Source organism: Ursus arctos, unplaced genomic scaffold (genome assembly GCF_023065955.2).
Source record: "Ursus arctos isolate Adak ecotype North America unplaced genomic scaffold, UrsArc2.0 scaffold_10, whole genome shotgun sequence".
Taxonomy (NCBI): domain Eukaryota; kingdom Metazoa; phylum Chordata; class Mammalia; order Carnivora; family Ursidae; genus Ursus; species Ursus arctos.
The window spans coordinates 50,033,831-50,048,993 of NW_026622764.1; the positions used below are offsets into that span (position 1 = coordinate 50,033,831).

Sequence of the window (15,163 nt, forward strand, 5' to 3'; positions counted from 1 at the left end):
CTGTCATAGGCTCAGTGCATCACCTTACAGGTGGAGGAAGGGAGGGTGTGGTAAAGCCCAAAGTGGCTCTAAAACCAGACAGACCTGCCTTTCCATCATTACCTGACAGACAACCTCATCTCTGGTGCCTCAGTTTCCTCACCTGTGAAACTAGCCGTAATCCCACCCCTCGGGATGGCTGTCTGGGCTGGAAATGGTGCATGCCGGAACCTGACCCAGGAGGCTCTTGATAACCCGGTAAGAAGCCTCTCTTCCCTCCGAGGTCAGTTTTGTGGATCAGAGACCCTAGCAGCCTTGTCCAAAAGAACTTTCTGCGATGGCAGCCCATTGGGCGCTTAGTATGTGTCTGGTGAGGCTGAGGGACTGAGGTTTTCACCGTCTTCTATTCCAGTTGTTCTACACTTACCTTGCCTCCTGTGCGGCTAGTGGCCGCCCCCTGGAGCAGCGCAAGGAGAGTGATTCCTGGCCGTGACCGGTCCCCGCCAGGCTGCTGGGCAGGGGGCCCAGTGGTGAGGACCCTGAAAGGCGCTGGGTACGCTCTGCATCTACGCAGTAGTTTCTTTCCCTGACAAAAACTCCTCCTGAATAAGGTCGGGCTTGCGTGAAAGCCCAGGACAGGGTCAGACTCCGGGCTCTGGGATGGGAGCAATTAAGGCTTGTAACCGTGCGGACTCCACGACTTCTGTCCCTGTCTTCCTCTACCCTCTCGACTCCGTTTGCCCACAATCCCTAAGTCCCCTGGGGAAATGCGGTGGGGACGCGGGAGCCTCCCTCTGCGTGTGTGACACCCGTCTGGGCCTGCTAGGGCTACTTTATTCTTGGCAGGAAACCCTAGAGGCTCAGCACGTCCATTTCACAGATGAGGAAACTAAGGCTGGAGGAGGTAAAGGGCACGCGGCAGGAAGCGGGGGTGCTGCAGCCCAAAACTCTCTGGGGCTCTGGTGGCCACAGAGACACTTCAGCGAGTCGGGTTGTCAGGGTGCGCGGGCCAAGTGGCGAGTAAATATTTGGGGCGGTAACCCGGTCTCCAGCAACTCCCCGTCACCGCGGTTCCGCGGCGGGCGCGTGGCGAGGGCGGTGCCTGGGGGACAGGGACGTCCCCTGCGCTGCGGATGGGACACACCCGCCGGCCCCGCCCCGGCCCGCCTCCGCCCGCGGCTATAAGACGGCGGAGCTGGAGGGTGGCGGCGGCGGGAGAAAGAGCGGGCGTGCGCACGGTGCTGAAGGCGACGCGGCAGGAGCGCAGCCAGGCGAGCTAGACCCGCAGGGCGGGAGCGCGGGCAGGAGAGCGGGCCAAGTGCAGCTCGGGCCTCGGCGCCAGCGGCTGCACCGTCCCCGGGCTCAGCTCCCCGCCGGACCCTCCGCGGCGCGCGGGGCCGAGTCCGCCCATGAAGCCGCCCGCCGCGCAGAGCAGCCCCGCGGCCGCCGCGGCGGCAGGTGAGTGCGGGACCCTTAAAGCCCTGGCCCTTCAGAGAGAGCGGGTCCCGGGGCGTCCCCGTCCCCGCCCGTCCCCATCCTCACCCGCGGGACCCTGCCCGTGGCGGCTTCGGCCGTCCTCCCCGCGCCGGGCTGGGGACACTTAACGGGCGTATCCTGACCCAGGCTTCCCACCGCCACCGGTTCGCACGCGCCCCCGGGGGACGAGCGTGGGGACGAGTACCCGACAGCGCGTGGGAAAGAGTTCCGCTGCGTGGATCAGCTGGGTGACCTTGGGTCGGCACCTTCACACGGCGGAGGCTCAGTTTCCGTGTCTCTGAAATGGGCAGACTAATAGAACCGCTTCGGGGGCTGGTTGAGAGTATGCAAAGATAAGCAACGGGCAGCGACCGCGTGGCTGTCACTCGGCGCGCGCGCCGTGAATGTTAGCTATCCTCGGGAATGGGGGCGGCCCCCTCCGGGCCCAGCACCTGAGCCCGCCATCGCTGTCCCCAGCCCCGGCCTTGGACTCGGCGGCCGCCGGGGACCTGACGGATGCGCTGTGCGAGTTCGACGCGGTGCTGGCCGACTTCGCGTCGCCCTTCCACGAGCGCCACTTCCACTACGAGGAGCACCTGGAGCGCATGAAGCGGCGGAGCAGCGCCAGCGTGAGCGACAGCAGCGGCTTCAGCGACTCGGAGAGTAAGTGTGGCCCCAATGGGGAATGTGCCAGAGCCCGGGGAACGCCCAGTAAGGAGCACTGGGGGCCCGGGTCTCAGTTTGCTGATCCGTAAACCGAGGGGTGGCGCCCCGCGAAGTGAGCCCAAGGCACCACGCTGTCCTAGGACTCCCGCAGCGGGGGCAAGACCCCCGGTGCTGTCCCTCGGAGGCCCTTGGAGGGCCAGCTGGTCTACCTGCCACCTGCTGGTGTTCAGAGGCAGGAAAGTTTAAGCAGCTTGCCCTCACCCAGCCATACGGGACTCCTGGGACCCAAGCCCGGCTTTCCCACAGTTACCTCTCCTCCCTTCCCCTGCCTTTCTCTCTCTGCAGTCATTTTTTCAGAATGTGTGGGGCAAGTGCCGCAGGAATGGGGGTAGAGGGAGACATGGGAGAGCACAATACTGAAAAATTTGTGACACCAGGAAAGGTTTCATAAGCTGCTGTTCTTGGGATTTTTGAAATAACTTCTTGCATTTTCTTCTGGCTCTGAGCTCCCAGACTTGCTGCTGCGCTCATGGCAGTTTTGAAAGAATCTCTGGCACCTCAGAGTTCAAGTGTTTTAGAAAGTGCCCCTCTTCCTTCAGGCGGGTCCACCCCGGGGACTGCTGGCATCCACCCCCCCACCCCGCCCCCACCCCGCTGTGGCTGGAGAGGGAGCCAGAAAGCAGATGGGCATAGAAGTGCCTCCTGGCAACTTTTCTCATAAGGAGACTACCCCAGGGTCTCTTTGTCTTAAATGACCTTGCAAGGAGTGAGACAGTTTTTTATTCGGGGATCAAATGGTCTGTAAGGATTATAGATATCTGTTTAGGTGTCAAACAGCAAATCTGGTGACTTTTCAATGTTATGTGATTGTTGGTTTTCAAATTCTGGATGGCTTATTATTTTTCAAAGTGAATAGACTTTTCTGAGTTATTCTTGAGGCTTCATTCCCCAGACGGTTTACCAGCATGAATGTCACTCCCTTTGCTGCCCTTGACTCTGGAAGTGAAAGCAATGACACAGTGACCTTTCCTTGTGAGTCTTTTCTTTTGAAATCTGAAGCTCTTCCTTGTTCCAGGGCAAAGATACAGTCCCAGACCTCAACATGAGCTGTCCTCCTGGAAGTGAATGAAGGCCCTTGTCACCCTGTCCAGGGCTTGAGTCAGAAACCTGAGGTCCCTCTTGACTTTCCTTGGCCGTCCTGCCCAAGGGTTAGATTTAATTGCAGCTTTTGAGGTGAACAGGAATGGAATAGTGTGCTGTTAATTTTCTGTTTTGTACTTTTGGACTTTATGTGTAATGACTGGACCGCTTATTTTCAATTTCAAAGGGAAATCGAAAAACTTTTGAAATTTGTCTCAGTATCTGTGGCCAAACTTAAATATGTCTCCTTCTGCTGGGGCATGGAACGAGTTATTCATCAAGTACCAATTCTCTCCCCCACAGGAAAGCAAGCTGGGACAGCCTGTCCAGTGCCATGCTATTGCAAAGAACAACTCCTTTCTAAACCACAGCCGCATTTGGCTGGAATATGGTCTGAGCTGGCCCATCATGGGTGATTGCAGCTCCCTCGGGGCAGGGTCTCAGATTTGAGATCTGTTTTCAGGGGCCTCAATGAGAAGGCGCTCAGAAACACATTCTTCATGATTTGGGGGGAGATATTTGGAATAGTCTATAGTTTCTCTTGGGGGTGTGTGTATGTGTATTTTGCTTTCTGCTTTTGTTGTTCACTGTTACGCTGACCCTTCGTTTGGTGGCTAGAGGAGTAATGGGGATGGTATAAAGAAGGCTCAGATGATATTAGTCTTCCTTATAAATGTGTAGTTTGTCCTCCATAAGACTGGTTAGAAATAGTGTTGGCAGAAGCAGTGTGTATCCAAATAGTAATTTCTTAAGGAAGCATAGTGTGTGTCTCTTAACAGCCACCAAGAACTGAGCACAGACATTTATTAGACGTATTTATCTGCTCGGTGCTTTTCTGAGGAAGAGAATGTTTGAGAGAGGTAGAGCCTACTGAGATTTAGGGCACCAAAAGGGAGACCTACCGGCATAATGATAATAAGAGCAGCTCACTTTTACCAAGCCCTTACTAGGATTATTGTTATTTATTAGCTCTTACTAGTAGTGATCTCTTTGCTGTGCTTTCAATGTGTTATCTCATAGGACCTCTACCACAGTCCTCTAAGATAGGCATTATTATCTCCATATTTCTGATAAGAGAACAGAACTACACGGGCCCTCTCGAAGACCTTGCTCTTGTCACCATGGATGGTTAGCTAGAATGGGAACCAGGTCCTCAGGAATAGACTTGAAGTCCCATTGGACCCAAATCACGTGCCTGTTTATCGATAGCGGTTGTGTCTGAGGGTGTCTCTTCAAGGCCAGGTCAGTGGGGCCCAGGCTGAGTTCTGTCGGGGCCCTGGGCCATAGGTGGGCCTTAGTCTCTCTAACTGTGAAATTGAAAGGATGCTATTGAGTGGTGCTGGTAGAAACATCCATAAGCTGACTATTAGGAAGAAAAGATTTGCTGTTTCCTGCTTTCAAGAAAACATTAAAATGCATACACCAGGCTCTATTACATTGATCAGATACATTTGAGCCCGTGTCTTGCATGCAAGTGTCACGTAGGAGCTATGGTCCTCACTCTGCCTTCCACCTACCGCTCTATCGCTCAGGAAATGCAGCCACCATACAAGATGGCTCAAAGCAGCAATTCTGGTTTTTTGAAGAACCCTTCCTTGGGGGCGCCTGGGTGGCTCAGTCTGTTAAGCTTCAGACTTGATTTTAGCTCAGGTCACGATCTCAGGGCCGTGAGATTGAGCTCCATTCCGAGCATGGAGCCTGCTTAAGATTCTCTCTCTACCTCTCCCTCTGCCACTACCCTTTCTTCTCAAAAAAACCCCCCAAAAAACAAAAAAACAAACAAAAAAAAAACCCTTCCTTTTCTCACTAAAATAAAAATATTTAGCTTGCTTGCATCCAGAGAAGAAATATAGACATTCCTTCCATCCAAAGAAGAAAATTACTTCTGTAGAAGAGAAGAACATACATTTAATAAAGAAATACTCCCTGTTCCCAGTTACGGGGGGGGGGGGGTCCTCCCAAGACGTGAAGAGGACCAAAATGAAAATTGCAAGATAACGCCACGTCATGGGTGGCATTCAAATGGGGGTTGATCAAAACAGGCTTGTTCCTTTCCCCTAGACTTGGGTCCAATAGGTAATTTCAGACACTTGGGTGGGAGCTGTTTTAATGCCAGCAGTAAAAGGGCAGTGTAATTAGGAGCTAGGGCAGTGTTGTTCAAACTTGATCCTTAGAGGTGCTCCAGAGGTTGTAAACTTCTTTGGTTTGAACTTATTTTAAGATAATATACTGTTTTTCAGTATTTTCAAAACTAAATGCACACCGGGATTTAGTAATGGAATGTAATGGAATTTTAACTCGTAATTACCTAAGTTTTAACCAATGTATTATAATATTAACCTGAACTTGTAAAAGATGGTAGGCACTTCTATCTTTGCTGTGTTGGGGTTTCACACACCTTTTTCCTTTGAAGAGAGGGAAGTGTTTACTACCTAACAGGAAGTTCCTGTGAATGCGAGGGATGTTGTGATATTGTAGAGCCGTTTTAGGGAATGAGGAACTGGCTCCTTTAGCGTGTGCAAGACCAGAACATTTGTATCCCCTTGCCTAGAGTCTTCCAGCTTGCGCACCTGCTGGACGCCGGGGGCCAGCACGACAGGCAGCGTTATTGGCCAATCTGGCACAGAAGCTACAGAGACTAGAATCCGGACTTGTTCAAGCCAGGAGAGACTAGAAGTTAGGAGCCCTCAGGGTGCCCTGGCACGCTGGTAGGGGTTCCAGGTGGGGGACGGGGCTCACTCTGTCGGAGATCAGGAGAGGTGTCCAGAGGGGCCCAGTGTGCCAGAAGGGAAGCTGGGGCAATAATGTTGAAAGGAGATTCACCCCCCTCAGCCCCCCCCCCCCCCCGCACCGTTCCCTGTGGCAAAAGGGAAACAGGTCCAAGGCTTTCTTTTTCCCAGTTAATTACTATAGTTTGCTTGTCTTCAACGACTGTTCTATATTTACAGGAGCTCCGGGCAAGGTTTGCCGTCTGTGGCTTTCCTTCCCTCTGGGGTAGCACATGCCGGGGCTAACCCTAAATTACCTTTCTCCCCACCCCCAAGCTCCAAAAGCACAACTACCTTTTAAACAAGCCTCTGGTTTTACAGCTGAGTTTCTCCAGCTCTGTTGGCGAGCACTGAAGTTGGACATTTGTACATTGAATGTGCTGACATTTCTTCAGCTGGTGTCTTAGAAAACTTGGTCCCCGAGCTCGAGGTTCCTGGCTGTCGCTCACCAAGGTGACTTGCCAAGGACATTTCCAATGGGGCTTTGAGATGCTCGTGAGATGGGGCTTTATAGATGCTGTGGAGCCCTGCAAGATCTCGTCTCGTCACCTGCCAACGTTCCCCAGATCATTACCGCGTGTGTCCCTGGAACCCTTGTTGGAGTGGGGCCGTCGTACATTAACACGCTATCAGCCAGCAACACGTTGCTGTCATTTTATCAGACTAACTGGCTGTTGCTTTGCAAGGGGTAGAGTTGCAGAGGAGTGGAAAGAGCAGGAAGTCAGGCTTTCCTTGCCTTTTCATCTACCACAGTGCCTTCCATGAGATCTTCTTCATGGAGCGTGCTTAATAAAAGTCCATGGAGTGAAATTTTTTTGGATAAAAAAGGAAGCGAGATCTAGAGCCTGGGCTCCTTCTGTGCTGGTGGTTTGTTTCAGGGAGGTTTATTCTCGGGTGCCTCCGAAGATAAGCTTCTCTTAAGAATTTTGCTGCTCTCTGAAGAGGAAGAGAAAGCCCGGTCCCAGAATCTTGATGGTTACTATTCTCTGTGGTGACCTCTCCTCTCCTGGACATGTCATCCTCCATTTCGCCAGGAATTTAGAATAAAATCATGAAAACCATAGGAATCATCCATGGAGCACCTAGTGAGTATTCCCCTTTTGCTGAAGAGGAAACGGAGGCTCAGAGATGAAGTGATTTGCACAGGGTCACACAGCTGTCATGGCCTCCCATCCCACATGTCTCTACCGTGGCAGCTTCTGCTGGGCTTCCTTGGTAGCTTTGGGCTTCTTGAAGTTGCTTTTTTCGTGAATGACGTGTGTACAGTATTACCACAGGGTGGAACTAAACTGCGGGCAGGTTTGGCTCAAGGATGCTGGGGGTTCATTTCCTGTTGATGGTTGAATATTTTGGAGGCTGGAGTCAGGTCTGGCTCAGATTAAAACTCATGGAGAGAGAAAGGAATCAAGGTGTGGCAATGTGCCGGTGTGCGAGCCTGTGTGTGTGTGTGTGTGTGTGTGGTTGGGGAGTTGTAAGGGGAGAGGGGAAGTGGGGAAGGGAGCGTGTGCTATGCTGACATGCCTGCATGTGTGTGTGTGTGGTTGGGGAGTTGTAAGGGGAGAGGGGAAGTGGGGAAGGGAGCACGTGCTATGCTGACATGCCTGCATGTGTGTGTGTGTGTGTTTATATAGATATTGTACCTCGTATTTTTTCTCTCCCTCCCTCATTGGGGGGAGTAGCATGAGTTCATTAGCAGTAAGAGGAACTTCTGATTATTTTAAGTTTGGTTTGCAACTGAATTTATTAGGCAAGTAACAACCGGTTTGTCTATATATTTTCTAAGTTTGAGGAAAATACTTGGATCAAAAAGGCATTTTCACACCAGGCTTTAAAGGCCAAGAGGTCCACTGTGGCAGTGTCCTGGTGCTATGACTCATTCTCTACAGAGTCTCAAAACCACCTGAATGACCCAGAGTTTTTCCTGAATCTTCTTTGGATTCTTTTTTTTTTCCCTACCATTTTGCAATGGCGTTTTCCATGTCTAGATCATTCCTTCCCCCAAAACTCAATGACATTGGTCTACTTGCCTGTGAGGAAAAACAAATTGCGTGTGCATGTCCCCGGTCCCCCCCTTCCCCCGAAGGATGAGTATATGTGGCTGGAAAATTGTTGAGGATTTGGAGCAGAAGAGAGATGAAGTCCAAAGTCAGGGCAAGAGCTGGTGGTGCAGGGCGGGGTGGAGTGAGGTGTGGTGACAAAACTGGCTCTCAAGGACCAACTGCTTTTGGAAGATAGAGACCAGAGGCGTGGCCACCTCAGTCTGGGCCAGCAAGTCTCTGGGCTCGCTACTCTGGGCCAGGGATGGGGGCGATGCTCTCGGTGTTCTTCAGAACCACAGATCATGTGCCAAGTGCCTCATATTCCTTCCTTCTGGCTCAGGGGTCTGGGCCCGAGGCCAGCCTCCCCGGGGCCCTCTGTGGTTTTCCTGCCCCTAAGTCTTACCTCATCTTTTCCCTACAAGTTTCTCAGGTTCTATTTGTGGCGATTCTCCTACTTATTGCGGGGTGACAAACAGTAATGCTCTGCGGTAGGTCTGCAACAGACGTGACCACTTTCTTGTACGTAAGGGACAGGCTTTCCCTTGAGAAAATCCAGACTGCTCTAGAGGTGGGCTCAGAGGACAAAGCAGGCAGAAAGGCTTCCCCAGCTGAGTTCCACAGAGAGCAAGTGTCCTGAGAAATATGAATGGGCTGCCACGAAAAATGTGTCCCATAGTTAAACTTGAGAAATAAGGCTGAGCTGGTTTATCGTAAGACTTCTCAGGGACATTAAAGTGGGAAGACACAGTGGGAATCTCCAGGGGTGCTCAGTGTTTCTCAAACATAGTTGATCACACGGTTCTTCTTTCCAAAGGACCAGTGTTCTGAGGAATATATTTTTGGGGAAATATAAGTGCAAGGTTTGGTATTTTGGATCTCAGTAGGTGTTCATCCTCAAAGCCCTGAAGAGTGACTGTGGTGCTTTTAGGTGACCTGGGCTGGACCTCTGAAGGGAGAAAAGATCGGGTGGGTTAGGTGTGTTTGGAAGAGTGGACAAGATGAGTGTGTAGGTCAGGAAGACAAGATGGCGCTGGGGCCACCTGGTCAGTGGAGGGTGGGAGGGTGTCGTGCCTGAGAACTTGTAGCAGCCTTTGTAGGGACAGAGCTGAATTTTTTTGGGATGAGAACCTCTGCTTCGGAAAACCCTTTTTATTCTGAGTATATCTTCTGTAACTTACTCATGCTCACTTTAAGTGATGGGGACCAAAGAAAGATGTTTTTGCCTCCTCCTGAGTTGGAGATCATTGGATTAAAGTGAGTGAATCCCAAAGAAGAGTAGAGTCCTGGCCAGGCCCTCTTGATTCAGCTGCCCCCTCTCACCTGAAGAGCCTTCCCAGAGCTCATCTCTGCTACAACCATGGCTGGCTTTGTGTTTTGTTTTAACCAGGAAGGCTGTGACTTTGTGACCTCAGAGGCCACATCCTGCTTCTGCTGGCTGCTCTGCCTTTGAGCCCTTTGAGTGGGTGCAACTCGGCCACCAGCTCCCTTCTGCTGTCACAGCCACGCGACTGGGCTGGCTGTGGGTTGGTTTCCTCTTTCTTGGCAGGGGCTAGAGAAGTAGATTCTCAGAACTTAAGAGCTGGAAGGGACTTTAAGGATTCCGTAGCCTTCCCATTTTCCTGGTGGCTAAGCTGAGGCTCAGGGGTGTCTTGCTCAAGGGCGCCGGAAGGCAGAGCCGGTAGCTGAGCTGGTTCCCTTGACTCCCAGCACAGCCCTGCCTCGGGGACCTCGCTCGCTCTTGCTCTGGTCTTTGGGGGTATGACAATAGAGGGAGCCACAAAATCACTCCAAGTGTCTATAACTAACAACCTCTAGAAGAAATATTTGTCTCTGACCCTCTAGCTTATCCTTAGAGGGTAAGTTCTCAGGAAAACCATGACAAAGATCTCTTGAGCAGGCAGGGAGGATTATTATTATTATTTTTTAAACATTTCTTCAAAAGACTTATTTATTTATTTTAGAGAGAGAGGAAAAGAGAGAGGGAGGGAAGAGGGTGGGGCAGAGAGAATCTCAAGCAGACTCCCTGCTTTGTGTGGAGCCTGACATGGGGCTCGATCTCACAACCCTGAGATCCTGACCTGAGCTGAAATCAAGAGTCAGACGCTTAGCTGACTGAGCCACCCAGGCACTCCCAGGAGGGAGGGTTATTAGTTAATGGGATCCAACCTTAGACTCGTATTTTAGGGAATTCAGAGGGCAGAAGGGACATTTTTTAGGAAACATGATTCTTTAGGTCTAAAATCTCCAACCCCCCCACCGCCACCCCTCATCAGCCAAGCACTGGCTTGGTTGTCGGTTAGACACCTGGTCAGTGGACTCCCATGTGTTGCGAAGAAGGCTGGGCTGGTCGTAATAATGCTATCCCACTCTCCATTTCGCAGGGAAGCGAGGTCCTTGGTGTGCATGACACATCCGCACGCACACACAGGCACACTCCCCTGCCTCAAATCATTTCGGGGGCATAAATGTAAAATCTGGAAATCTACCTGTTTTCTTTAAAGCCTTGCTCCTTTGGGAGGGGAGCTGTCGGTTATCAATAGACTGTGGCCTGAAAACCACCTCGAATGAGTTACGTTTTCTTTCCTGAAAGGTGCAGATTCGCTCTATAGGAACAGCTTCAGCTTCAGTGATGAAAAACTGAATTCGCCAACAGACTCGGCTCCGGCTCTGCTCTCCCCCACTGGCGCTCCTCGGAAAGGTAGGCTCCTTAGCTGCGGTGTGAGCTTTTTGGCTTCCTTACTGCCTCTTCCCCCGTCCGTCTCTCCTCTCCTCCCCCTTATCCCTGACCGATCTTCCACAAATGTGTGAAACAAATAGAACTAACATCCTCGTATGGGACGGTGTGAAGTGCAATTTGTTCTTTCTCAGGATTCTGATCAGTGTGAAAATGAATCAGATAAAAGGGGGCGGGGACAAGAAACCAGATTCGCAGGGAGAGAGAAAACCTGTCTTCCCGAGACTCTGCTTTCTCTCATGTGGTGTAATCAAGACTGCCAAATGACAGTGCTCTCTCCCAGACTGGTTGGTTCTAGAATTGAAAACTCAGCAGCAATTAGGCTTTGCAGAAAGTGGGATTCTTTTCATTTGCATTAACTAGTTGACCAATGCTTTCAGATTACCAATTGAACAATTAAAGGGGGTCATCCTCATGCGACAAGTGATGATCTCACATGATTTAAAATAGCAGCCCCAGCCTGGCTCTACTGTGATATTAATAGACCTAAAAAAGTTTTTAAAGATGCATGAGCAGTTTCTCATTTTTTGGAGCTTGTCAAGTGTCTCCAGCTAGAGAGCTAAATGTTCTGTTATATTGGACAAGTGCCCTTTTGAAAACAAAAGGAGTTTTTTTCCTCAAGAAACATTATACTTGCTGAAAATAGTTGCAGAATGCAATAAAAATGGAACACAGTTCAAAAAGAAATATGAAGATTCTATTACTTTTCTCACTCTTGGCATTAAGGAGGAATTTCCCTCTTTTTCTAAAGAGTGATTTTTAAATTCTCCTCTCAGCGGAGCAGTGTTAGTACCAGCCCCTGGGGACTCTGCCATTGTCCAGCTCCCTGTGGGTAAAACGGAGCTATTGAATTCAGAGAGACAGAACAGTCTAGGAAGTGGCTTCAAACGTGCTCAGATTTGCTCCCTGATCCTCCAGAGATAGGAATTAAAGAGGGAGAAAAAGCTCTAGTGGCAAATTGACTTTAAAAGCTAAGAACAACGAGCTATTTGTAACCAGCAAGGGTTAATTAATAAAAATATCCAGGAGTGCGTTTCGGAGAAGGCATGAATGTTGAGCTCTACAGGAAAGCGTGTACATCTCAGGATACAGAGGGGACAAAAGCAAGATAAGCACCTGTTGCCTTGTGCTGCCCCCTCGATGGGATGGGGCTGTCCCCGAAGCCTCACGTTGCCTTCCCTGTACCATTTTGACAAAGCGCGGTGGCTCTTCGTTCATTTCATACTGGAGGGACTCTGAGGGCTGCCGTGTTGCCCTGGGGTGGTAGCACAAACTAGAACGGGTCAGAGGTGAGGCGGAGCGGGAATATTGACTCCAGGTGTCCTCTCTGTACAGTGTCATGCTTACTGAATATTTTTTGACAGATAACTCAAATCCTACATAATCAAAAAATTTAAACTTTATCTTCCCCCCCTCACCCAGCTCCTCACTCCCCCTGCCCTTTTAAGGCAGTAAAGGGAGAGTCTCCTCCAGGTTGTTAGGGTGGGGGTGGCATGAGGGCTGATCAACTGAAAAAAAAAGAAGTAGACGAGATCTTCGGCGAATCTTCAGAATCAGTGTCTGAGTTGACTGTAAGTCAACACCGGGGCAGACACTGAGGGATGGTATAGGACACTTGACAGTAATGTCTCTGTAGGTGCAGAGATGCAGAATAGGGTCACATAATCCTAGGAACCGAGGGCCTCATGAGCTGTCGTTGATATAGAAACTGAAGGTTGACTCTTGTTTTTCAGCCAAACTAGGAGACACGAAAGAGCTAGAAGACTTTATTGCTGATCTTGACAGAACATTAGCAAGTGAGTACATGCCTGGTATTAAAAAAAAAAAATCAAACAGAAAACCAACCAACACTGCTGATAAAGTGCCATGATATTTACCAGCTTGCCTGGGGGCAGGAAGTTACATCATCAGGCTCCTTTAGGTTCCGAAACAACCCTAGTGGCTCAGAAAGAAATTCTGAGGATAAGCTTGTGTTCACGTAGGTCCTGTGCCTTTCCAAACGGTGAGAACAGGCCACCAGCAAACACTGACATTTTGTTTGAGAAATGCAGAGTAGTCGTGAGAGCGAGATCAGAGCTTGACTAAAATGGTGGCCTGGCAGACTTTTCAGGGGAGAAATGAGCCGACCACCCACAAGAGCAACGTGCTAACAAGCCAGACTGTTCCTTCCTGTGGGCCAGGGAAGTCTTCCCAGGTTAGATCCAGCGGCTTGAGGAGGTCTGATTTCTAGAGGGTTGGGTCCCAAAAGAAAGAATTGGCCTGGGGAGACCCCATAACCAATGGCCCACGTCTTAGTGAAAGACCTGGGTTAAGTACACACCACCTTGTTTTCCATTTGGCAGTTACACTAATGGTACCCCTTTTGTGTGACAGAAAATGTGGGGAACTGAAGATATCAGACCATAACTGCGATGTCGGGGGTGGGTGTCCAGAAGCTGGGGCCCTGAGAATCAGTCCACCCTCTCTGTTTCAAAAGGAAAGGATTGCAAGAGCTGGAAGGAGCAGCTAGAGCTTCCGGGATAAAAGTTTCAACAACTCGACTCCTGGCAGGCCATATTCAGTCACAGAGCAGAAGAATTTTGTCCTAGCCTCTTAATTTTTCAATGAAAGAGTTGATTTTCCATGAGAAATATTTTATGTTCTATTCTGTTAAACGGCCAAGTCAAACTGAAAAATTAGATCCAAAGCCGGTTATTTAAAAATGACTCTGTGCCTCACACTGAAACCTAAATATCAAGTGGAAAGTCCTCGTGTATTTTCGATTTATTGGAGAATTTTATGGCCCATTCTCTTCCATGCTGTACCATCCCACATCAGAAGACCAAGGCCTGTTTTGACAGAGATTATGGTAATTACAGCGCAATTTGCATGAGAGCCCTGGAACAAGCCTGCCTACTTCATGGAAATGGTAGCTGGCGGCCCACTTGGGCCAGTTAATCAGACACACATTATGTGGGAAGCCTGCCATTAAGTTTGGTGCTTTGATGCCTGTCTGCGATGGTGTGATCTGGTTAAGCATAGGAATTGGAAACTTTCGTGAGTGGATAACCTTATTTATCTCCTCTTTACAGGCATGTGAAACAAGGAGAAGTTCTGGGTCCTTTTATCATAAGGGAGAAGCTTCGGAAAGCTCCAAGGACCTGGTAAAATCAGCTACAGAATTTGCTGCCAGAGAGGCAGAGACAAGCGCTCACCTACCAGCAGGCCATTCTCAGGCTTGTCCTAAAACCAGCCTTTGCGATCATCTCTGGGCAATTTAGACAGTGAAACTGACTTGGTTTACCAGCTTGCAGCATATTAGAACAGACGATCCATGCTAATATTCTATTTTCTCTCAAAACATAGCTTTCCTGTAATTTAAAGTGCTTTTATGAAAATATTTGTAATTAATTATATATAGCTGGAAACAGTAATATGCTTTTCCCAGTATAATATATTTTTGTATGCAAATAAAATTTGAACTGGAGTCTATTTTGTAAACTTCTTTTTTTTTCTTCTTTATTTCTTTCAGTATATTCCCATGCAAATAATACTCTGGTGGCAATAACACACCTCTTGACGTCTAACAAGGGTCTTAGGCGCTGCCAGGTTGCTCTAGACGATAGGCTGGTGAGCTTAAGTGTCACTCCGAAGCTCCTTCTGTACTCCAGAGGGAAATGCTGGCATATGATGCATGGGAAATTTTAATTTGGGGATTATGGGTTTTTTTAATTGAGGTATAGTTGACAAACAATACGATATTAGTTCCAGGTGTACCACATCGTGATTTGACAGCTGTATGCCTTACCAGACGCTCACTGCGATAAGTGTATCTGTCACCCTACGAAGTATTACGATATTATTGACTATATTCCCTATGCTGTACTTTTCATCTCTGTGACTGAGGGTTGTGGTTTTGATGGAATTTGGGTTTCCCTTCCATCTCTATTCTCCTCATCTCTTACCACCTTTCCAGGTGCCATGGGCTCTTTCCTTCAGTTAAGGGAAACAGTTGTTGCGCTCAAAATCCAGAACTGAAATATGAAGGAGCTTTGGGGCAGCTGGAGGACTTGGAAATGATGGTGCTCTTATCAGATCTGTGTGCTAAGAAAGATTTGATGGTGTTGGCCTTGATGCTTGTGTTCAGGTGGCTTCCGTGGAGCTGGAGGCTTCAGACGCGAGGTCTTCCACAGGGGTGGGCTTTGCATGTGGAAGCCAATGACCCCCTCCGCTCCCCACCACCTGCCTTTTGGAGAGGATGGAGGGAGCACAAAACCAGGAAAGTTCCTAACTTTCTTATCTGTGCTTTTCTATCTTTAAAACCTCTACAGTAGGGGTGCCTGGATGGCTCATTTTGTTGGGTGACTGACTCTTGGTTTTGG

At 49.5% G+C, this 15,163-nt stretch overlaps 1 protein-coding gene across 1 annotated transcript; it reads left to right on the forward strand.

The window, feature by feature from the left end:
* The first annotated feature begins 1,181 nt into the window (after positions 1–1,181).
* RGCC (regulator of cell cycle) lies at positions 1,182–14,268 on the forward strand. Its single transcript, XM_026493343.4, has 5 exons — positions 1,182–1,437; positions 1,933–2,118; positions 10,659–10,766; positions 12,536–12,598; positions 13,874–14,268. The coding sequence occupies exons 1-5, from the start codon at positions 1,389–1,391 to the stop codon at positions 13,879–13,881; spliced, it is 414 nt and encodes a 137-aa protein (XP_026349128.1). The 5' UTR covers positions 1,182–1,388; the 3' UTR covers positions 13,882–14,268.
* Positions 14,269–15,163: the final 895 nt, after the last annotated feature.

Bases quoted from the DNA above. Each gene is read 5' to 3' on its own strand.
- RGCC (XM_026493343.4), top strand. From the start codon at position 1,389: ATGAAGCCGCCCGCCGCGCAGAGCAGCCCCGCGGCCGCCGCGGCGGCA. The intron at 1,438-1,932 runs GTGAGTGCGGGA...CGCTGTCCCCAG, and splicing joins CGCGGCCGCCGCGGCGGCAG to CCCCGGCCTTGGACTCGGCG. The intron at 2,119-10,658 runs GTAAGTGTGGCC...CTTTCCTGAAAG, and splicing joins CGGCTTCAGCGACTCGGAGA to GTGCAGATTCGCTCTATAGG.